Source organism: Tachysurus vachellii, chromosome 11 (assembly GCF_030014155.1).
Source record: "Tachysurus vachellii isolate PV-2020 chromosome 11, HZAU_Pvac_v1, whole genome shotgun sequence".
Taxonomy (NCBI): domain Eukaryota; kingdom Metazoa; phylum Chordata; class Actinopteri; order Siluriformes; family Bagridae; genus Tachysurus; species Tachysurus vachellii.
This window is the reverse complement of record NC_083470.1, coordinates 22,081,731-22,106,803: the sequence shown is the minus strand read 5'-3', so window position 1 is coordinate 22,106,803 and position 25,073 is coordinate 22,081,731. Positions and strand designations below refer to the sequence as shown.

The window sequence follows — 25,073 nt, the reverse complement described above, 5'->3', positions numbered from 1 at the left end:
AGAGAACAAAAAATTACAAGTCTGTGATTAAAGGGAACAAAATGATCACTGAGGTGAATTTTATTCTCTATCCTGTTGTTTGATGTGAACATTAACTGATGCTCCTGACCCACATCTACATGCCTTTGATAATGATAATGATAATGATAATGATAATGATAGTAACCAATGTTCCTATTAAAGTGGCTGGTGAATGAATTTTCTGTAATAATAATAATTAGAAGAAGAAGAATATCATTCAGTTCTTGGCAGTTTGCTGATATAGTTAGAAGAGAACGACTAGACTGCTCAAGCTGACAGGAAGGTGATAGTAACTCAGAAATGGTTCATATGTCTTTATTCAGCTTTATGGCCAGGGCGTTAGCGATGAACATTTGAAGACTTTGGTTGGAAGGAATTAGTGTTTAGCCTGTAATGAACTCAGAAATCACCCTGACCTGTTAGTTCCAAAGTAGCTCTTGGTTACTTAATTCCACTCCACTACAAACTGTTGTAGAAAGGACATTATTTACATTTACATTATTTACTGTCTGTTATCACCCAAATGAGGATGAGGTTCCCTCCTGTGTCTGGTTCCTCTCAAGGTTTCTTCCTCATATCACCTCAGGGTTGTTCATTAGGGAAATAAATAGTAACTTAATTTTAAACTTTAAAATGTTTATTCTGTTTCTATACTTCTGTAAAGCTGCTTTGAGACAATGTCAGTTGTTATAAGTACTATAGATATAACTTGAATTGGATTTATTTGTTAAATAAAGACAGTGGTGGTTCAAGTGGTTAAGGTTGTTGATCAGAATATATCTTGCATTATCTATACCATATCAGTTACGATTTCTTAAATGGCAGGAAATAAACTTTGCGTCCAGCGAACGCTGAGCCAATGCTGATAATACGCCTCTCTCTTCAAGCCTTATAAGGTTTATCTGGTTTGTTAATATCCACTTTGCAAAAGTACAGTACGTATTCGGGATCTCTGCGCTCTAATCGTGATTCCCTTTGAAACAAGGTTTACAGGGTCATTCATATGGTCAGCAGTGGCGTTTTATAAAGCTTCATAAACTCCGTCACAGTAATTATGCAATAGGAGTCTAATGAGGCTCCATCAAAATGCCACCTAAGGCCAGCTTTGTGTGTTGCACAACCAGCTTACACAGCGAGACGTCGTCCCTCAGCCGCTGGCTTTTCAGAGCAGCTGTTTCTATGGAAACTGATGTTCTATAGGGCTAATCAATCATGCGCCTGAGGCACACACACACACACACACTCACACACACACACAACCAGCATTACAATCACAAAAGGGCCCAAGTTGGAATTTTGGTGCATGACCATGTGATGAGGCCTCAGAGATGTGAGTTGAGTGAACTCCTTATGCTGCTTTCACACACACTCATTAATAAATCAAGTATCCGGCTAAACCATTTGTGTCACATAAAAAAGAGCACGCAGACACACATGTTAAAAACATAGATGCTCACAATGCATTTGCGCTCCGTTGATCCACCCTTATTTCTCCTGTCTCTATCTCCATCCCCTCACCTCTGCCTTCACTCCCTTTCCAGGACCTCTGCGTACGTACATACATACATGACCCCCCACCATGCAAACACACACCTTTCTTTTTGTCTGTCCCCTATGCTTGGGGAGGTGAATACTAATCAGAGTTCTTTAAATGACTTTTTCAGTTTCAGTGTCTGGCACTCATGTCCCCTTCCTTCCCAGTCGCCATGGAAACTACCCCTTTCCTGTTCATATAGCACACACACACACACACACACACACACACACACACACACACACACACACACACACCCCTCCTCATCACCCCCCCATCCTTTTTAATCTGAAAAAGACTTACTGGCAGAGAATATGGGACCACACACACACAGAGAAGACTAGGTACAGCTTTACTCTTATACTAAAAACCTCCAGAAATACGGCAGGTGCTCGCTAAGTGAGATAAAATGAATTCTACTAACATCCTCTTTTCAAATCCTTTCCTCTGATTTACAAAACAGAGATCATTTATACACATACGTATAGTACTAAAAATAATAATAATTAGTAGTTAAATGCATAGTAGTTAACACAAGCAAGATGGGCATCATCTGTGTAACATGATATAAACCCATATCAATAGAGATTAGCAAACAGCAGCCTTTCAATAGGCTAGACATGTTAGCAACATTCCTGAGAAATACTGTGTGAGCAAAGAACTGATTAGCTATTAAAGAATGTGGCTAACTAGTCGTTAAAACTAGTAGGGAATTGTTTAGCAAAGAATTTTGCAGAAATATTTCACTACTGTGTTGAAATATGCTGTGGTGATGAAGTGACAAAACTAATGTGGTTAATGAATAAATACAACAAACAGTTAGCATGATCTATCAAGCATGACACAAACCAGTTCTTGTTAGCTCACCTTACAGGTTAGCAAAAAAAGACACTATTTTAATTATAACATCCTGAGAAATATCAGCCAAGACCTGGCACGTGCTATTAAAGGACATAGATAATGAATAATTGAAGCAAGCAGGGAATTGGTTAGCATACTGTATTTCCTTTAGCACTGTTAGCTTTTGGGGGAAGTGAAACTAAAAAATTACACACAGATATCTGATGTAGCTAGAATGGCTTAATGTGTGTTTTAAATAAGCAAGGAAATAGTTAGCTTGGTTGATTTAAATTGATTGGGTTAGTATGATATAATTTGCAGTGCAAACAGGATTCCTGATTAGATCTCGTTCCTAATTAAGAACATCAGCATTTATGGCTGAATCCAAAGGCCAAACCCACAAGTAGTAGGTGTTGATTAGACAGTGTGTGGAAGGCAGTTAGGAATAATGTAGTCTTATTCTCTGGCAGATTATGAAAGATGAATTTGGTGAACAAACAGAGAGAGAAAGAGCGATTTGGAAAGGACTAACGATTATTAACTGCTTAAACTTTTGTCATATCATATTGTCATGATTTTTAATGATTTTTTTTACTACTCAGAAGCAAGGCTTGCGTTCTATTCTTTGTTGGAATAGACTCAAGTTCTTGTTATTTTTTGTTAGTTGTGTATAAATAGATACAGACAAGCTAAAAGCTAAGAGGCCTTTTGTATTTGAAAGAGTATAAATATTTTGTGGTGGCAAAAAGTCATTCCAGGACATAGTGAGACATTCCAGGCTGAGATACATCACTATTCGCCAGCTATTAGCAGTCGCTAAATCTCACAATCACCTACTGTCACCAACAAACATCAGTGGCATTGTAGGGTTTTACATTCCTACAATGTTACACGTTTTCATTGTGGCTGTTTTCTTATTAAATGATAACTTTCGGCTGTCATGGAGGCCAGTGGCTTGATATTTACTAATAGTGACATTGATTGTTGTGCAAGCGCAGATTTTTTGTTTTTCTATTTTGTTCATTGCGTTTTAATGTTGAGTGATTGTTGTTTCTATAACCTGTTTCCTAAATGCAACATCCACTAAAAACCACTCACCCGGTAATAATCTGTGCTGTACACATCACGCGACATGCCAAAGTCTCCGATCTTCACCAGAAGGTTCTCACCAACGAGGCAGTTACGTGTGGCCAAATCTCTGTGCACAAAGTGCTGCGAGGCCAGATACACCATCCCTGCTGCTATCTGCTGAGCAATGTGTAGCATCTGAGACTGTGTGAGATCGGCCTGCTGCTGCACCTGACCATCTGCCATTAACACAGCGTCAGGACCATGAGCCCTGCAGAGAGAGAATCAGAGAGAGAAAGACACAGAGAGAGAGAGAGAGAGAGAATGTCAGAGATGATTTGTTCTAGACTGACAATTAGATGATTGATAATTGGATTTTCTATGGGTGATATGCAAAAAAAAATTTTACAACCATTTTTTAAGCTACATTTTAAATAATACTCAAAGCGTTACAGATATATTTCTGTGTTCAGCTTTTTCTTTAAACCCTTGGGAATTGAAGCTGCAAATTCTCCCTGAACGATCGGAAAATAAATAAATACTGTATGGTGAGTGAGAGTTATTGCATCATAATATACAAGGGGCCAATCATTTTGCAGTATGCAAATGCAGGCATTGCAGGTTTACCTAGAACATTGGAGGAAACATGACCATGTATGGGGAAAGGAGGCATTTCCAAATTTGCATATTTTGGAGGCCTTTTGTAAAAAAATTATAAATGAAATAAGCTGACTATAAATCTAGAGGCAGTTGTTGTCTTAAGGATTATCATAATTGGTTTAAATCCATCGCTGTGATATTATGTCATTTTTTAGTCATATAATCTACTGATGATAATGACGATGATGGATTTGTAACAGATATCAAAATGACAACAATCCTATCACATAACAGGTCAAGTAAGATACAAGGGCAAAGATTCGGGATGTGAATAAACACTATCGACACAATATGTGCTGCCGTATGAATAACCGAATGATTTGCAAAAAAGTTTATACTCAAGACTCATCAGAATACAGTAGATTTATACCTGAGAGCCGCTCTCTGTAATCATAAACACTGTCCTGTGCTCAGCTCACGACTCTTATTCACAACATCTTCACACTTACTATACTACCATTTCACTATTTAACTCTTCTACACTGTAATCTCAGTAAGTCTATAAAAGTAAATATATAAAATACTAATAATTAGTAGTTAACACAAGCAGGAAAACAGTGGGCATTTTCTATCTAACATGATATAAACCCTTGTCAATACAGATTAGCAAACAGTAGCCTTTCAATATGCTAGACATGTTGGCAAAATTCCTGAGAAATACTAAGTTCAAAGAACTGCTTAGCTATTAAAGAATGTGGCTACTATTCATTAAAACTAGTAGGGAATTGTTTAGCAAAGAATTTGCTAAAAATATTTCATTGCTCTCTGGTGAAAATATGAGCAAAGACGTGACAAAGCTAATGTGGGTAATGAGTAAATAAAACATTCAGGGAAACAATTAGCATGATCTATAAAGCAGTCCTTGTTAGTTCACCTTACAGGTTAGCAAAAAAAGACACTATTTTAGTTACAACATCATGAGAAATATCAGGAAAGTATTGTCACTCGCTAATATATATTATATAATTAATATATAATTTATATTTATATATTACATAAGTAACCATTTTTTCTAGGTTTTCTAATCGAAATCTACATCAAGCTGCTGCACAACAGGCTGCTATGTTTAGACCAAACTGCATTGAAGTGAAAATACCTGAGGAACTTATTGAGGTCTCCATGCTTCATATACTCAAACACCATAATTAGAGGGTCGCTCTCCACACACACGCCGTAGAAGGTGACGATGTGATCGTGCTGCAGGTTGGTCAAGAGCTCGGCTTCACGGTGGAAGTCTTTGCGTGCGTTCTCGCTGGCTTCCTTAAGAGTCTGTAGATGTGCAATATTGAAACACACAAGACAAGAAGCTTAGCATTACAATCCCACCTACTTTGTCCAGTTTGTACATTCTCTCTTTAATACTTCTATTACATTTCCACTTATTTCAATAAATAATTCAAAATAATTCATTTTATACTGTCACAGACTGAATAATTGCTAGCAGCAGTACTGCATTAATACATTCATATCTGATAAACTACAGAAAATGTCTGCTTCTTTAAACATAGAATACTGGATAGATAGATAGATAGATAGATAGATAGATAGATAGATAGATAGATAGATAGATAGATAGATAGATAGATAGATTCTTTATTGTCATTGCACAGGGTACAATGAAATTAAGTGTCAGTCCTTATGGTGCCTAAAATGGTAAAACGTCTAAAATAGTTATGTTCACAAGGTAGAGATATTCATGTACAAATTAGGTAGAGATATTCATTACAAATTCTATCCCATTATTTGATTTAGTAGCTGTCATTCAGCAAGAATGCAATGGTTGCTAAACACTATGCTAACTAGCTGCTGCTAGCTTTAATTACTGATTCATTTGTGGCTTTTATGTAAGAAAACCAAACAGTTCTGCTTCAGTGGTGTGGTGATTATGACTAAGGCAAACACAATAAGTTAGCATGAACCGTGTGCTTCAAATGAAATAGTTATTAAAAAGTTATTACTAATTTCCTTTCGTAGTATAAGAATACAGATTGTGTAAGAAACATTTCCTGTATTAAAATGCTACCTGGCTCAAGTCAAACAGCCAGAACCTCTTTCAACCTTGCATGAGCTCTTTTAAGAAGTGCCACCTAGCTCAGAGCAGCTTTGCTTCATTATTGGCAACATTACCACAAACGTTTAATGAACATTACATTAGTTGCGTGTTTGATGATATTAACCTTGACTGCCACGAGGAGCTTATCCTGGTCATGTGAAAGATTAAGATTGTAGCATTCAGCCAAGAAGACTTTTCCGAAGGCCCCTTCACCGAGTTCCCTCTTGAGCACAATGTTGTGCCTCTTGATGTGCTGGACAACTACACACACACACACACACACACACACACACGCATTTAGGAAAGTTAATAAATGTAACACTATTTTTTTTTTTTTTTACATCACAATCAATTTATCCTTAGTTCAGTGGTTCTGTGAATTCATACTGCTTATGGTGACGTGCTAATAAGTTGATGCATTTTTTTCTTTTTTTCTTTTACATGCGGTAAAAATACAGCTTGCACAGATGCTTAAGCATACTCAAGTGTCCCCTATTCGAGTAAGGACAGTTTGGAGATAAGAGCAGATTAATCAGACGTTTAAAGTGCTAGGGACAGATAGTGAGAGGACGAGAGACAGAGAGAGAGAGGGAGAGAGAGAGAAAGAGAGAGAGTGTAGATTTATCCGTGATGTGATTAAGGAATGCTTTTGAAGAAAAACTAGCCAGTCAGCCGATTACATTAGCATGGGCTAGATGATGAGGCTGCATCGATCTCCAGTAACTCACTGTACACCATAACCCAATATTAAAAGGAACCAGAGTGGGGAAGGAACAAAGAGACAGAGAGGCTGGTAAAGTGGGACGTGAAGTAGGTGTACACTCTTTACATGTGTGTGTGTGAGTGTGTATGTGGGAGGACTCACAGGTGTCGGATTTAAGAAGGCTGTTGGTGCTACGGAAGTACTGTGGGTTCTCGATGACGGGGATCTTGGTCATGCCGATGATGACGGCATCGGGGTTCATGTCCGAGGACGACGGCGTGTTTGAGCCGTTTGACACGTGATGTAGAGGACTGGCTGAGTCATCATCGTTGCTAATGACTGAAGAAGGGCCTGAGGGGAAGACAGCAAACCAAAAATTGTTTAAATATAGCAAAAAGCTCAGTGAGGCATCTATATAACGAGATCAAGTATCAAGTGTCCTGTTTGTGCTAATGTTAGAGATGTTTACATTTCCTGATCTGAGCAAAAGGCACTTAAAATGGATGGGGATATAAACTTCTTTCAATTATCTTTAATGACTTTATTAGTTTAATATTTTTTGCAGGAAAATGTGGGGTCTCTGTTTTAATGCAGTAGGCTCACAGTGCTAGCATGGCTAGATTATTCATTTCTTCTATAGTAGACAGCTCAATATATTTGCTGTAGATGCTAGTATAAAAGGCTAAAATATTAGCTTTAGTCAAACATCTCATGCTAGCTTTTGTATTTTGTTTATTAGTAAATTTATTAGTCACAAATAGTGAGATTCTGCTTCAGACTTGATCTTATGAGCTTGTTTAGCTTCTTATTATTATATCATCTGTTATTTTTGAAAATGTGGGCAGTTGCTATATAATAATATGGACACTTTTTTCTCAAGTGTAGTGGCTAGCATAAGTTGAATTAACAACAACAAAAAAGAAAACGAATTGTGACTGGTTATTATTAACTCAATTATCATTGCTATCAATTATCTAGTTATCTATTAATAGCTTTTACTAGCTTTCCAATGAAACTGAAATTATTTTTCCTCTATTTACAATAGCTATGTTCAGATACTCATTTATCTGAACATGTTTACAAATTCCTTGTCCAATTTTATTACGAATTCAATTTAGTAGTTGTAGTAGCTGACATTCCGCAAGAATGCAATGGTAGCTAAACTGAACACTCTATTCTACAGTACACACTACTGCTAGCTTTATTTATTGATAAATTTATGACTTTTATGTGAGGAAACGAACCGGTTCAGTGGGGCTTCAGTGGGATGGCAAGTGTGACTACGGTAAACAGAATCATTTAGCATGAACTTTTAGGATTTCCTCAAATGTGCTGTAAATGAAATTAACTTATTTAAATAGTTCTTAAAAGGTATTATTCATTTCTTTTCCTGGTATGAGAATACAGATTGTGTATTTCCTTCCTTCATACCTGGCTCAAGTCAAAAAAGCCATAACCTGCTTTCAACCTAGCATAAGCTCATTTAAGAAGTGCCAACTAACTCATAGCATCTTTCCTTCATTATTAGCAACATTACAACAAACATTTAACAAACATTACATTAGTTGTGTGTTCAAATACTACGCAGTTTTAATTAGACAGGAAACTGGCTGCAAAGAACCAGAGAGATTAGTACACTGTGTAAGATTTCCCTCATTCAGTTCCAAGATAAACCACTTGACTAAAAGCAAAAGAACTTTTTTCAATGCAGTGGCATTTGAGGGTCTTAGTTATGGTCTTTTAATGCGTTGCACATTGCCGCTTGTTTTCAGCACAGATTTGAAACCTTGTAAAAACAGCTTGTCACAAAAAAGAACACAAAGGTCTCTTTTGTGATCATGAAAGCAAAAGACAAAACACACAGGGACAGAGAGAGAGAGAGCAAGAGAGAGAGAGAGAGAGAGAGAGAGAGAGGGGAAAATGTGGCCACATAGTCTCAATTGTTCCATCCTGGATGGACAAGATGAGTTATGGCCTCAGATTTTGACTTTGTTTTCATCTCACTCATGCATCTGAAATGCGAGCAGCTAAATGTTGATCTTTCTTTCTCTTTGGAATCATATATTACTGATATATGAATCGACTCGGCCCTTTAGAGTAGAGCGATTCACTGTCATACATGTTTAACAGGATTTCCATTAATGATGTGATCTGACAGTTTTATAAGGAGGAAAAAATCAACAGGAAATCAAGCAGATCCTCAGTGAACATTTGAACAATGAACATTTTACCACAGAATTAGAATTTGAGTATGTGAGTCAATCATTGTTAGATGCATTAAAAAAATTCTCTGGTGCTTGCAAGATGAGTAAGAGATTGTGGAGAAATGGATTCAGCTTTTCTGGGAATAGAAGAAATAAAAGAATTCATGAATAAAAATACTCGACTGGCATTTCTCACAAATCATTAGCCATTGGGGAAAATTGATTTTTTTTTCACTCTTTCTTTAATACACTACTTTTATTACATAAATGCATGTAAGCTTATAAGGACAATTTGTTTTTACAACCTATTTTAAGTTTGTAAGTAAACTATTTTTAAAGCGGTACTCACAGGAAATATATGTTTGAAAGCTAAAACAAAAATGAAAAATTACACAAAAGTAAAACATTAGCTTTCTAAATTAGTTCTACTTGAGATTCACAAATTTGTCCTAATTTCACTGAGATTCAAAATTTAAAAACTAAAAGCTAAATGAAAGTAAAACAAAAAGACTGTGTTGCTATTTCTTTAGTTCTTTGCAGCATATTTTTAAAATGGAAGAAACACCGTGCTAAATGTATCTATGTGCATTTTGTTAGTTGCCATTTGTCCATAAAAAAAAGCTTTACCGCATTGACCTCAATCTAGTACTAAGTCCATGATCACTTCAACCACAGCTACAGTCTGTGAACACTGAGACATGACTCATATTAACACCAGGCTCTGAACATCCAGCAACAAACCAGATACATCGTTAAATTCAAAACAACCCCTTTAACAGTGCAGACATGTCGAGCCATCATTAAGCATGTCAGTGACAGTAACAAGAACACATTCTTTAAGCTCCACTTGGTGATAATCTGGAGATGTTGTTTTTCCTGAAGCTCCCTCTGGACCAACCTTTCATCAGGTAACAGCACCACAACAATCCAACAGAACGAACACACACACTCTTCAAGATCCAGACTTCTATCCTACACTCAAGCCAGCAGCAAGACCCAGAGGACTGTTCTGCTCTGGAATGCAGACATATTAATGCTGAGGATTTGTGGGAAAGCAGAAAATTGTGATATCTTAAAATACTCACAGAGGTTACAAAAACATAGACTAATTTCTCAATAGCCAATTGGAAAAAAGTAAAGACTGATGTAAACAGTAGTGTTTTTTTGCAGCTTAATTTGTATGAAATGAAATGAAATGAAATGAAATAAAAATGCATGATACTGAGCTGTTATGTAAATAACAATGGCCTTTACAATACATACATGATAAACAACGTTAAATAGAAAAAATTCTATTTAACTTCCTAAATGAGTTGTAGTTGTGATTCCTAAAATATTTCTGAGATTCCCAAGTAAGTTCCAGGTAATTTCTTAAAAAAGTTCTAATGAGCTTTCTAAATTAGTTCTACTCGAGTTAATGAAATTAATTTCCTAAACAAATCCTTCCTAAGTTTGTTCTTCTTGCCAATAGAATTCTACTTAATTTACTAAAAAATTGCTACGTAGCTTCCTAAATTAGTTCTACTTGAAATTTCAAAAATAATTTCTATAATAGATTCTTAAAAACAAAAATACAAAAAATAGATTCTTCCAAAAACAATTCTAAACATTTTCTAATTACAATTAATTAAAAAAAAATCTCCTTGAAATTCTACTCCTTGAAGTTCTCTCTCAGAATCAGGATTGAATCTGTTGTATGGTTCTACAGACAAACTTTATGGAGCAAAGGGACCTTTATGTCACCTTTTCTAAGCATGTGGGATTTAGATGGCTTGATGTGAATATAACTATCAGTTAAACTTGCACCATGTAGCAAATAGAATGCAATTTCTTTGACTTCAGTGATCTCACTGAACCTCTATATGTTTTCTATGAGTGGAAAACTACAGAGTTCAAGATCTTCCAGCTTTTCCAGGACTTCAGGTAAGGAAATGCGTCGACTAAAAGCTGGGTTTCAATAGACAATTGCTACCAGACAATTGCATTAAAAGCATCCAGCTGCCCAATGAGCACCTTTCTCACAAAAACAGTCATATATATAGAAGAATGCAACGAAACATTACCCACGGTGATATCTGAGCTAGACCTGGAGCACCGTCATGATGCTACATTTCTATAATGAATATGACAGTGCTAAATTAATTCCAGGAAACCAAGTATCCCATTACAGGTATCTCATCAGAAATGTATGATTTGCCAATTTGTCATCTGGGAGATGGTTTAAACATTGGTGAACTTGTATGGCTTTTAAAGCGTTCTTTGTCAGCCTCACTACTCACTACTTTGTCAGTTCTCACTACAACAAGAAAAACGAGTGCTGTAATATATTTATCCTCATTCATTCTCATGACTTATTTTAGATTATGTTCTCTGATATATCCGCGATTTCCGAGCTTCAGAACTTGAAAGTGAATCCCTCAAGAGTTTAATTGAATGGGAAATCATTTCAGCTTGTCAGACTCGCCAGCCAATCAGATAAGACGTGTCGGCACTGCTTGAGTTTTTGAATGCAGTCATACATTTTGCGTACGATCTTGAGGCGTGAACTTATCTAAGTGCTGATATGGCAAATGAAGGGTAGATGGATTCAGCGGTGCAACCGCTGCTGATGCGAATTTCTAGCAAGGAATTTACTGAAAGAATTGAGTAATTATCAGATTCATGAATCGCATGGTTGTTGAAAGCCAGTGCATTGTTTCCTAATCACTGTGATCTAATCCATTAAAAGATCTTTAAAGACACATATAAGCCCTAAAAGACTAAAACTATTTTGAAGAGTGTTAGATGACCACCATTCAACTGCATAAATGATTCAGTACCAGTATATAGCGGGGTTACTGTAAGTTCTATTATGCACAGAAATTACAAAAGAGTTGGCAGGGATGATGGAGTAAATGGCACGGATCACATTTCCAAAGAAATCATGGCCAAAGCCTTCCTGGTTAGTCTGATATTATTAACCCATTAACATATGTACTATGTCTGTTCTTTTTTAATTCCTGAAACAAAATGCTCCAAATGTTAGTATATATAACAAAAATGTGCAACTGTTACATTAAATGTGATATTCTGTATTTATTCAGAAATACATTTGGTTAAAAAAAAAACAAACATGGATCTAGTGAGTAGTCTCAATCAAAATTTTCTGTCACTTCAAAATTTGAAAATTGAAATTTTAAATTTAAATTTGAACAAAAAAGTTTATTCATTGTTTAAGACACAACTTACAAAATTGCTTAATTCCAAAAACACTGTTTACACTGTATTTATACATTTAAAAGTTAGTTCTGGGCATAAAAATTTTCAATTCCTAGCTCATAAAATTCCACATACGAGCTCGTAAAATTCCAATTCTAAGCTCGAAACACTTACTGTTTACTTCTACTTATGTCGACGACATCACCAGCAGACATGGCAAACGATCCATTTTTCATGAGTATGAGTAACTTTTAGGTATAAATATATGAAATCTTGTCAGGAAAAAGGGATGCCAGATTTAGCAGAAACATCTAGAACACCTATGAGAAGGTACAAATCAATGTAAGCTTGGCTATATTTTGTCCAAAATATCGGTTACTCGATATTAATTTCTTGTTTATGGAACTTTTACATAAAGGAAACATCAGGTCAGATTACTTATGGATGAAGCAAAACTGTAGCAATATTCCGTGTAACTGCGCTCTTGCATAAATAGACTCTTCTCTGTACATTTTGGTGTGATATGTTTTCCTTTCCTGTGAAAAAACAAGTATCAATTTATGAATTACTTTTAGAATTAAATAATGTAAGCTTTGCCCAGACAGATATGATTCATTTTGTCATTGAATTGTTTTGAAAAACAATTGTTTTGATGTAACTTAGTCTACCCAAAATTGTTCAGATATTAGCAAGCTAATTTAGCTAATTAGCTATCATTCCTTATGGCTAAAAAGAAAAGTGTATTAGTATTTTTTTGCTGTTATTAGTCTTTTGAGTCAATTGTTTTACATGTCTCAATTTTAGTAAATGTTTACAGAAAAGAAGTATAATTCTTTCACAAAACTAGCTGAAATTGCACATGTTGGACTTGTTTCTGTATTGCTATGAGAATGAATAAAGCAAATGACTGGGGCACTTTGGCACAAGGTTTGGCTATGAATGAAAGTCCACTAAAGTACATTATGCACAAGACACAATCTGTCAAAGAAAGATATCATATCAGGACTTTACACTCAAAGGGAAATATACAAGAGAAGAAAAGTATTTGAATGTTTGGTCATTGATCTGAAAAACTGGTGCAAGTCGAAAAGCAAACTCATTAAATAAAGTCATTATCACCCCCAGAGTTTGATAAATGATAAACAATAAAAAAAAATGCAGCAGTGCTCCCTGTTTGGAGGACATAGGGTTCAGGATTCAGTGGAGAGTGGAAAGAAAATGGTGGTTAAGCTTTAAAAAAAGGACATGATGAAGTGAACTTCCTAGCTCATAAACTTCCACATCCTAACTCGTAAAATTCCAATTCTAAGCTCAAAACACTTACTACTTACTACTACTTATGTAAACGACATCACCAGCAGACATGGCAAACGATCCATTTTTCATGCTTGTCAGGAAAAAGGGATGCCAGATTTAGCAGAAACATCTAGAACACCTATGAGAAGGTACAAATCAATTTTGTCCAAAATATCGGTTACTCGATATTAATTTCTTGTTTATGGAACTGTTACATAAAGAAAACATCAAGTCAGATTACTTATGGATGAAGCAAAACTGTAGCAATATTCCATGTAACTGCGCTCTTGCATAAATAGACTCTTCTGTACACTTTGGTGTGATATGTTTTCCTTTCCTGGGAAAAAAACAAGTATCAATTTATGAATTACTTTCAGAATTAAAAGTGATGTCATGAGGAATGAGCATTGTGTGCATTTTTATGCCTCGTGGCTTGCATAAAATATATATGAGAGATAAAGTATATCTCTCATATATATTATATTCATACAGTATATATCTCTCTGTAGCCTACCGAATCTATATATTGTAAGCTTTGTCCAGACAGATATGATTCATTTTGTCAGTGAATGTTTGAATGTTTGGTCATTGATCTGAAAAGCTGGTGCAAGTCCAAAAGCAAACTCATTAAATAAAGTCATTATTACCCCCAGAGTTTGATAAATGATAAACAATAAAAAAAAATGCAGAAGTGCTCCCTGTTTGGAGGACATAGGGTTCAGGATTCAGTGGAGAGTGGAAAGAAAATGGTGGTTAAGCTTTAAAAAAAGGACATGATGAGGTGAAAGAAAATAGCTGGAAAGAACAGCAAGGAGATCATTAGGGATTTTTCACATTTACTTAACTGGAATTTGTAAATGTCTGCCAAAATGTGTACGAAAAACGACCAATGATACAATAATAGCTTTGTGGTGGATGCTAACTAATAACACTAGATATTCTTCACAAACCACTTTGATAGTCTCCACTACATCATGAAGAGTCCATCTATAAATCTGTCTCTTAGGTTTTAAAGTACTATTGTTCCCCCAAAAAAACAGGCTTAACATCAAACAGGCTGAATATAAAATCACAACAAGCTACATAGCTAGCAAAAAAGAACTGAAAACAATAAAACATACGGCTAGCCATGTGAAATCTTTTAAATGCTTAATAATCTTAAATATGTTTCTCTTTTGCATCGACTCTGATCGACCGGTCAAACAAGTTCTAGCATTTTAAATCAAAATGTGAAAAAGAAGAAATTGTGTTTTAAAGATATCATTTCCTCTGTGGCTCATGACCATCAAAGATATTTTGTTCAGCTCTTTGTTTGTTCCCCTGCTTTTAATATCAGGACTCCTTCTCATAAGGAGGGTTAATTAATCCTGTATCTCACTTTTATACAGCTGAGTAATTGAGGGTAAATTAATCCTTGATCACGGGTCCAGTGGTGGCAGCTTGGTGGCTTTGGGATTCAAACTCACAACCATCCGATCACTCCTTCCCGCCTACTGATCGAATGGTTGTGAGTTTGAATCCCAGGGCCACCAAGTTGCCACCACTGGACCCCTGATCAAGGATTAATTTACCCTCAGTTACTCAGCTGTATAAAATTGAGATAAATGTAAGTTGCTTTGGATAACGTTGCTTTTTTCATAGCGACTCAGGTAGAATTCAACCAAAGCACAGAGTCGAGCAGGTAAAGGTTATGACACATGCCTTAAAAATAGAGCCTGTAGCCATGGGATTGAAACTAACCAGAATTTAACCCCTGAGCTCTCACTGCCTCTTTATTATACTTTAATAATATCATCATTGACTCATCAAAGACCTCTAGAATTTCAGGGCAAAAAAATCCAACGCTAGACATTGTAAATCGACTCAACGTACTTTTACCCCATGTCTAAAACCCCACGTCACCAGGGAAAAGATCTCTGTATGACACACACACAGTCACAGTCGGACATGTGGTATGGGTTTTTGTCTGCATTGATAATCATTGCAAACGCAGTTTAGCTGTAAGTGGTCAGACTTTAGTCTACTACACAAGTGAACGAGAAAAGGAGACAGATGAAGTGTTTAACGGGTGAGCAAAGGTCACGACCTAACACACAGCCTGGGATCCTGAGGCTGAACGGAGGTCAGCGTGTCGCATTGATTCACTCCGAGTTCAGGAGCTAATTAAACATAAGGGGGCTCTGATGATTAATGATGCCATGTTAGGATCTATTGAGTCAAGTGACACATGGTAGCCCTGTATTAGCACATTTGAACTAATTTTGCTGGATGATTATTTGTTGCAGGTGAAGGGTTAAGGTTCAAGATCAACCTCTCCATATATGGTAATGTCTGTGACCACATTCAAGGAGGAAATGGCATTAAACCTGTCACATCCATGGTACTCACTAGGGTTCATCTTTTGTCCCTTTGGCCATTGATTATTTTCCAATAAACTGCAGCCCAGGGCTCGGATTCATGAAAATTCTTAGTGCAAAGAGTTTCTCCTAGTGATAAAATTCTAAGAAAATGTTTAGAAATGTGGGCATTTCCCCTTAAAATTAAAGAGACGCTCCTAGTAAAGGTAAAAGCTATTCATAAAGCATCTTAACCTTTAAAAGAGCTCATAAAGTCAAAGAATGTTTGAAAGGTGAAGAGGGAGAAAAAATGTATTGCATACAATATTTAATAATGACAGTGAGTTAATAAGATGATATAGATTAGATCATGTTGGGATTATTTTTGTGACCAATCACATTAGAGATAACATCTCAGACACAGTGCAGAAATGATAATTCTGCTGCTATGACATTTAGAGACACACTAACATCTCCGATACAGAGCTGAAATGCCTCTATATAATTTGCCTCTATGGCGTTTCTGCGCTGTGTCGGAGATGTTTACACTTACATTACATTTATTACATTTATATTACATTACACTAAAAGCGCTCTTATTTTTTTATTAGACAACCAATCACAGTCTTCAAAAGAATGTGTCATACCTAGTAAAGGGTTAAGCTCCGCCTCCTCTCAAAGATAAATGTTGCTGTATTTTCTTTATCAGATTTGCTCTGTGATTGGTCCTGAATCACTCTTAAGATAAGATTCCTAGTTAGACATTTTTAAGCTAAATTAAGAGCTCTCTGAGATCATTCTTATACTCTTTATAAATACAGGCCCTGAAGTGTTGTTGTGTTTTTATACCTCAGTTGTTTGTCAGTGATCTGTGGTGGAAAACTAACTGTCAACTCTTAAAGTCTCTTAACAGAGCTTCACTGATTATATCTCAACAATAAATAACAACACTTCTCTAAAGATTTTTTTTAAATTATTTGTATTCTTAAGCTTTATGATGATTTGGAGCATCTGCCGTACACTGTCTCTGGGATTTAGTTGTTACTATGGAAACGAAAACCTATTTGCATACAAACATCCTGTCAGAGCTCTTGTTATAGATAGTTAGATAATAATAAAGTTTATAGACAAAGATAAACTTTATTGAAAGAAAGGAGAGAGATAGTACAGTATGTGTGTGTGTGTGTGTGTGTGTGTGTGTGTGTGTGTGTGAATGCGTATCCGGTAAGGAAACCCGACCACCGTCAACTTTTAAACTCTTGTTTTCTTTGAGCAAGCTGAGAGGAAGTGATCTATTGATCGGAGTAGCTAATGAGGGAAGAATGAGAGAGGGATGGATCAGATGGGAGGAATGAGAAATGACTGGAGACAAGAGATGGGGAGGTAGTGTGTGTGTGTGTGTGTGTGTGTGTGTAGGGGGGAAGCGGGCGACCTGTCTTCCGGATTGGATTTCGGTTACAGAGCAATACCCTCACTAAACCCTGTGCTCCAGCTGCTGCCAGGTCAGTACACGACAGAGCGAATATTATGTTCCCAAAAATAGCGCCAATATTTTAATGCCTGGCTGCTATTCCTTTTAAAAACATCTCTCAGTTTCTGCAGTGACAAGAAGAACGGCTTCCATTTTCTACTGAATAAACAAGGAGGACCGAATCAGGGAGAAGAGCTCTGTCCATTCATCTCAAGCCGACATATAAATCTGATAACAGGCTGCATGTCAGAGGCATTAACAACACAATGTTGCTGAATTCTCAAATCTGATTGGCCAGAAGGTGTTGATTCATTTTCTTTAACAGCAGGTTAGAGTTTATATTAATGCACCCAGCCTAATATATTATCTTTTAATCAAATTATCCCAAATTTTCTGCAGACTTGGGCAGAGACACTTCATGCGTCATCAAAAAATGTGCATTTTGTGGAGTTTTTTGTAATTGTTGCAGCCAAAAAATGCTTGATTTTGCTGCAGCTTTAGTCAAAATTTGCCTTTGGTGTGTGGTGTCTTTTTGGTTTTTTTTTGTGTGTTTTGTGTCAATTTCTACAGTCACAAAATTGCAAAATCCTGTGAGGTCTGATTGTGTGTTTTCACTGATATGAGTTTAAAAGAAGAATGCTATACAAAATTAACTAATTCAGATTTTTTGCAAAAAAAAAACAAAAACAAAAACAGACTAATCAAATTTGCAACACAAATGTTGAAATTTGCAGCAAAATCAAGCATTTTTGGGAATAATCACAAAATAATCTCTACAAAATCAAGGTGGATCTGCCCCAGAGACTGCCCCAGTGATTGCCTCGGTGACTGCCCCGGCGACTGCCCCAGCGCCTTGTTGTTTTTTGTCCAGTTTAATTGCACAAACTCTACAATACATTAAAAAATACATTAAAAAAGACTACATTTGAAAAGTTGAACAATAATCTGTCTTTCATCTGATACTCAGATATTAAAGATGATGTTAAAAAGAAAAGAAATTGGTGCATATTTGTTCTCTGCAGAAGCGAGAGAAAGCGAAACGATTCACAATGCTGTGACCAAATCCTTACATAAAGATTTCTAAAGTTACACAAGAAGAGGATTGTTCCAGAATTTGCTCTGAGGTGACCTATCAGTCTTTCTTTCTTTCTTTCTTTTTGTCTTTCTTTCTTTCTCTTTCTTTTTCTCTCTTTCTTTCTTTCTTTCTCTCTTTCTTTCTTTCTTTCTTTCTCTCTTCCTTTTTCCCACACCCATCACTCAGCCCCTACACTGCTGTGTATTTACTGCCCTGCTCAGCTCCACTCAGGACAGAGGTGAGAGGTCATAGTTCAGTGGAACACGAGTGAAAAGCTGAGAGAGATGAAGAGAGATTAGTGTTGAAGTGGAAGAGGTTTAAAAGAAAAAAAAAAGTAAAGACAAGTGAGAAGGTGTAAATGTAGTAAATGGGAGAAAGTGCAATTCTTTTGTATTTATATTCTCAGCAATTCTTAGAATCTTAGAAACGATGAAGGTCAGGAAAAGATTGTGAGCAGAAGAGCAGTAGAAGTGTGACGGCAGTAGAACAAGCGTTCATTCAGATGTTCCTCACGGCTTCACAGCCACAGTCTGACTAAACATTCCTCAGATTGTTGCTCTCCCAAATTTCCACACCATAGAAACCTTCCACATCTTCAGCCATGTTTGTCTGAGCTCTCGCTTTAGAAAGCAGAGAAATGAAGATATATGCACTGTCATGTTAACCTTCCCTTATCATCATCATCATCATCATCAAACCCCCCCACCACACACACACACACACAAACACACTTTCATTCAATTATAGAGCAACTAGAAACAAGGCAGATGTGTATATGTGTGTGTGTGTGTGTGTGTGTGTGTGTGTGTGTATGTGTGTGTGTGTGTGTGTGTGTATGTACATGTTCCTGTGCAGTGGAAACTAAAAAGGCAGACTTTTTGTTCTTTAGAGGAAAGAGAAAGCCAAGGAACTGGAACACCCAGGGATTTAGAAGTAGTGTGTGCGTGTGTGTGTGTGTGTGTGTGTGTGTGTGTGTGTGTGTGTGTGTGTGTGTCTATGTGTCTTGGCATGATGTAAAATAAGAGAAAGGGAAAATTCTTCCACCTCCACAGTGAGACATGGGACATAGAGAGAACGTTCTGGAAAATTCACATCTAACCAAATTTCAGTTCTCAAAAAAATGTATAAATAAATAAATACATAAATAATAAAAATAAATAAACTAAATAAAATAATCCAAGGCTGTCAGTGTGTGTTACAATTCAATCTGCATCACAGATTCATGTTTTATTAAACATTTAAATCTTACCTTTTTCCATAAGTCTTGCATGTTTAAAAAGTTTAAATAGTCATTTCCATGCTTCAAATAATTACCAAAGTGAACGGATTCTATGTAGTGGGGAAAAAATAAAAATAAAAAAAATTGCCATAACAGCACAATAAATCGATCGTGACAGTTTATGATAAGGGGCCATTTTGTGTCCCTCTGATATTGCATGTATGTAAGTATTAAAGATAAACGTCAGACTTCACCACAAGAAGGATTTCACGGCGGCTTTTGTGCATATTTCAGATATAATCTACATTTCAGTCGTGAAATTTTTAAAAAATTTGTCCAAAACAAAAAAAAATAAATAAAAATAATCATTTTGTCAAATTTGGAGTTTTCAGGGACAAAAAAGTGGGAAAAAAGGAAGAAAAAAAAAGATAAATTTGTGGTTTTAAATGAGACATTTACCAAAATAATAATAATAATAATAATAATAATAATAATAATAATAATAATAATAATAATAATAATAATAATAATAATAATACTTTTTTAAGTCTCAACAGATTTTTAAATAGTTGAGATTTTTTTTTAAAAGAGACCAAAAAACAAACAACAATATCTAGAAAGATTTATACTTTTAAAGAAGACACTGACCAAAAAACAAACAAACAAACAAAAATGTATCAGATACATTCAAATTTTGTATTTTCACGAGTGATAAAAATCTTTTACTTACTTGGTACATCACATACCATTCCAGCAAGACTTCTAAGATATCATACAAAAAAAAAAGAAAAGAGCCATAAGGCTGCTCTGAATGAACAGAAGTGGATTATGAAGCGGTGCTTACGTGCACGTAGCTAGAACTCGGGGTCTAATCCATGAGCCTGAATACAGAAGCGTCAGAATCACATCACACTCGTGTCTCAGACTCATAACGTTCTACCAAAACTAACAACATACAGTATACATTACTTTTAAAGACAGATAGAAAAGTAGAACAGAGTCAGATTAAAGACATGAGTGTAGTTTGTGTGTGTATAATAAACTCTGTACTTTATATTTCACTCTTCTAGTACCAGTGTGAAGTTGACCCATTCCTTATAAGAAAAAAAATTAAAAATCACATTCAGTTTGTGTTGTAGAAATGACGGTTTGTGCCAGTTTGGTTTTTGAGATTTTATTGCGTTATTCAGTGTTGAGTGTTAGTGATCTATCTACCCTCAGTCTTAGTCTAGTGCTCTAATATATCTCTATTCAGATTTGAACCCGGAGTGGGCGTGGCCTAATCCTGGGAGTTTTTTTTTCAATCCCACTCGTTCCGTTTTAGTTGTCTTTGCACCTGTAATATTTTCTATGTTAATTAAGTGTGAGTAAAGTGGCCTTTCTTAAAATGGGCAAGCATCCATGCCTTGTTGATTGTAGGATCAGGGTTCAAGCCCCAGCACTGCCAAGCTGCCACTGTTGGACCCTTGATCAAGGTCTTTACCTCTTACTGTTCCAGGACCGCTGACCCTGTATTCTGACCCCAACCTCCAAAAGTTGTGATATGCAAAGAAAGAAATTCACTGTGCTGTAATGGATATGTGAAAACAAAATAAAGGCTTCTACTGTATATAGTTTCTATTTCCTTGAATATAAACAAACCTCACTAAAACCACAGCAGCTCTGACCAGGCAGTTCCTAAGGATGAGTGAATGAAAGTAACTGCACCAATAACATTCATGCATATACTGTAGATGAAAATTGTCTTCTTTTTTCTTTTTGTCAAAGTAAAAAACACCTACGTGAAATAGATTTTACAATGTTTTAGTTTGGTCGTGAACTGAGTGATACATGGCTCCGTACACTGAAATCTAGCGGTTAGAGTAATCTAAGAAACCCAACCAACACAAACTGTTATTTACAGCACAAATTAAAAAAAATAAAAAAGATATTATATTGCATTTCTATTTAAATGGGGTGCCGGCTTGCCAGATGTGTTAAGTGTTTGTGTGAGTGTGAGTGTACAGGGAGAATAAAAAAGGCAAGGCACACATGTGATGATTCATTTATGAGGGTGTCCATTAAAAACTATGCCACTATCTCTTGCTCCCTCCGCGAGTCTCATCCTGCATTAGAGCGTCACAGCTCCATTTATCCCCTGACATAAATTCCATTACCAACAAAATAGTTTTGCCCTTTGCGCTGGGCAGCTACAGCCAGTTGTAGACGATATGGTGCATAGGAGGGTCTTCTAGCACAAAAAAAATGGAGTAAGTAGCTTTATGCTGGTTGCTGATTGGCTGCACAGCTTGGTTCGGTCAGTAGCAGCTGGGAAAAGCCATGAGCTGTGTGTGTGTGTGTGTGTGTGTGTGTGTGTGTGTGTTTTCTGTCCCAGAATGGTCCATTTTGACAGTTCAGTCCAGTTTGCACCACTCTTATCGGCTCACCACTTCCACTGGAACGTTATGAAATAAAACAAAACCTATAAAAAAAATTAAGCAACACAAGACATGACTTAACATAACGTTAAAAAAACCACATAAATAAATACATATAAAAGGGATGCAACACAAGATAGAAATCATAGGCAGAAATACATCAATAATAATAATAATAATAATAATAATAATAATAATAATAATAATAATGACAAACATAAATGTGTGGAAATTTAATCATCTTTTATTTGACCCCCAAAATATAAGGCTGTTCTTGTGTTAAAGTGTTAATGAATGTTACACAAAAAGTATGATTGTTATGTAAAAAGTACGCAAACATGTAGTTATTTTTTTTTTTTAAACTTAAAATCATGTCGATGCTTAATAACAACTTTCACTGACCACTTTTTAATCCTGTTTCTTCTTCAGGAACATTTGAATGATTTGAATGTGGGAAACAGGTACACGTGTTTAATTAGACGGCATTGAAATAATAATGGGAAAAAAAATAGAAAACTAATTTAAAAAAATGCAAAGCAACAAAGGAAAGGAAAAATTAAGAGTTAGTTAAGACGTATAGTCTGAGTCGGAGGAAGACGGAAAAGGGGGTGAAAACTTTTGCAGTTCACGTCAAACTTTCAGAGAACTCCGACCTCCCGAAAGCCGAGTCGAAGAGAAAATAATAGAGGATAAGTAATATTATAATGCAGCTACATTAGATCAGGAAGTGCTGAAAGTGGATGGAGATAAAGAGTGCCAAAATCCAGAAGGTGTAAACCTGAGCCGCAAACCTGGAGGAGACGTGAGCGAGCTCGCTGGTGGAAAATGATGTCTATCCAAGTTTGAAGCCATTCGAACACGGGTCACGGAACGAAATCCCCTATTCATCTTGTACCCTGTAGCTTTCTGTTTGATATACAGTCAGTCTCCAACTAACACATTTTAACAAAATGTCTTCCAAAATTGTTCGTAGGTTGATTAAGGATAAATAGGATTAAAAAGGAATGTGACAGTGTTGCCAAACTAGGAGCCGTGTGTCCCAGGATGTGTGTTTTTACAAAGAAACAGGAACCATGTAGAAAGAGGAGTTTTTTTGTAAATAAAACTCTCCAGGGTTTGGTGTTCGATTCCCACCTTCTCCCGGTGTATGTGGAGTATCAGGGTTTCCTCCTCCAGTCAGAAGACATGCAGGTTGTATACTGACTGGCATCTCTAAATGATCTCTAGTGTATGTGATTGTGCCCTGAGATGTGTTTGGACCCTGTCCATCATGTCCCATGCCTTGTGCCCCGAGTCTCTTGGGATAAGCCCCAGGTTCCCTGGCGACCTTACATAAGTTGAGCATCAGTGTAAATAGATGGATTGAAGTTACATTTTGCTAAATATCTGTAATTCTCCTTACATATTGAAACTTTCGTACAATTTTCTGGCCACAAGATTCAGAATCTTCAGGAAAAAATGTTCTGTAAAGCTGCTTTGAGACATGGTCAATTGTAAAAAATTTTAGCGCTATACAAATAAATTTGAATTCAATTGAATTTAATTTAAAAAAAAAAAAGAAATGCTCCACACATCCACACTCCCCCCACCGCTTATGTGTTTTGAAACAAAATCAAACTGTCAAAGATTCGGACATAACATTATAACTTTAAAAGTTATTCAAGTGTTGAAATGTTTGCACTGTCCATCAATCGGATCCTTCCGTATTATTTACGAAGTTTTTACCTACAGTAAGAACAAAGGGTCATATAAAGAAGACGTCTGCTTCGTTAACACTAAACAAACAATGCTAAATGATGCAGTGGCTCTTTAATGTTCTATATGAAGTTATATAGTGTGCAGATTAGTGTTGTGATGGTATGATGAGGTTGAGATAAATTATTATACAGTTCACTTTAGATAGATAGATAGATAGATAGATAGATAGATAGATAGATAGATAGATAGATAGATAGATAGATAGATAATATTAATATTAATCTAATACTAATCTTGTCTTCTATTAATCTTTATATTATTCTTTATATTAACCTTTTGTTCTATGTTTATGTTCTGTAAAGCTGCTTTGAGACAATGTCAATTGTAATAAGCGCTATACAAATAAACTTGAATTGAATTGAGTTAGATAGATAGATAGATAGATAGATAGATAGATAGATAGATAGATAGATAGATAGATAGATAGATAGATAGATAGATAGAAAGAAAGAAACTTTATTTAGTATCCACAAACTGTTAAAATTAAAATTTAAAATGTCTGTGCAAATCTGAGTGTTAAAATTTTAATTTAAAAAGTCAGAATGTTAAAATGTATATGTGCAAATCTGCAAAATTGTATACATTTAATTAATTGTATAACTGTAAATCTGTGTATTTATGCTGACCAATTTGTAAAATACTGACTGCTGATTGGCTAGCTTTCAATGACTAGGAATTTTGTTATTAAATTATTTATGTCTATAATCAAATCCCGCTTTAGCAAAACCTATGTGAAGTGAAAATGCTGGAATGCTCTTTCAGATGCTTGAAACCCTTTATATCTTGCTTAAGGTTACGAAGAGAGTTCTAACCAGGCACTTGTTGATTCCATACAAGATTTTACTATGGAAATATCTGCAAATACGATTATTCAGTACAGTGATATTGTGCTATATAGCGATCGAACCATTATGGTTCTTTTAATAAACTAAATTTATCATGTAACTGTATGTTGATAAGAGCAAAATTGTTATGGCAACCGGTTTACACCGGTTTAAAGTCACAAAGTGAAGGTTGGACTCGGGTTAACACTCCACTGTATCACTGTATCACTGTACACCGTGCTGTAGCTTGTGTTGGACTAAAGTCAGACAGAAATGCTTTTACAGGTGCTTATGGCCTGGAAAATGTTTTATAAGCCTACATGGAGTCTCCGAAGTGCATTCTGACTAACAGTATTCCTTTGAGTCCAAAGTGAACTTGATAGACGAGCTTGTGAG

The 25,073-nt window shown here is 35.9% G+C and overlaps 1 protein-coding gene and 1 long non-coding RNA gene across 2 annotated transcripts in view; both read right to left on the bottom strand.

Moving 5' to 3' along the window:
• The window catches only part of ntrk2a (neurotrophic tyrosine kinase, receptor, type 2a), a 46,568-nt gene that overhangs the window by 4,570 nt on the left and 16,925 nt on the right, over window positions 1–25,073 (bottom strand). Inside the window, exons 13-16 of the mRNA XM_060881709.1 lie at window positions 7,042–7,230; window positions 6,301–6,437; window positions 5,220–5,392; window positions 3,494–3,734 (exon numbers count right to left, since the gene is read on the bottom strand). Coding sequence (XP_060737692.1) covers window positions 3,494–3,734; window positions 5,220–5,392; window positions 6,301–6,437; window positions 7,042–7,230 — 740 coding nt within the window. The remainder of the gene's footprint in view (window positions 1–3,493; window positions 3,735–5,219; window positions 5,393–6,300; window positions 6,438–7,041; window positions 7,231–25,073) is intronic.
• Window positions 20,356–23,623, bottom strand: LOC132853766 (uncharacterized). Its single transcript, XR_009649196.1, has 2 exons — window positions 22,498–23,623; window positions 20,356–22,139 (listed from the first exon to the last, which is right to left on the bottom strand). It is a non-coding gene; the product is annotated as an uncharacterized LOC132853766 (long non-coding RNA).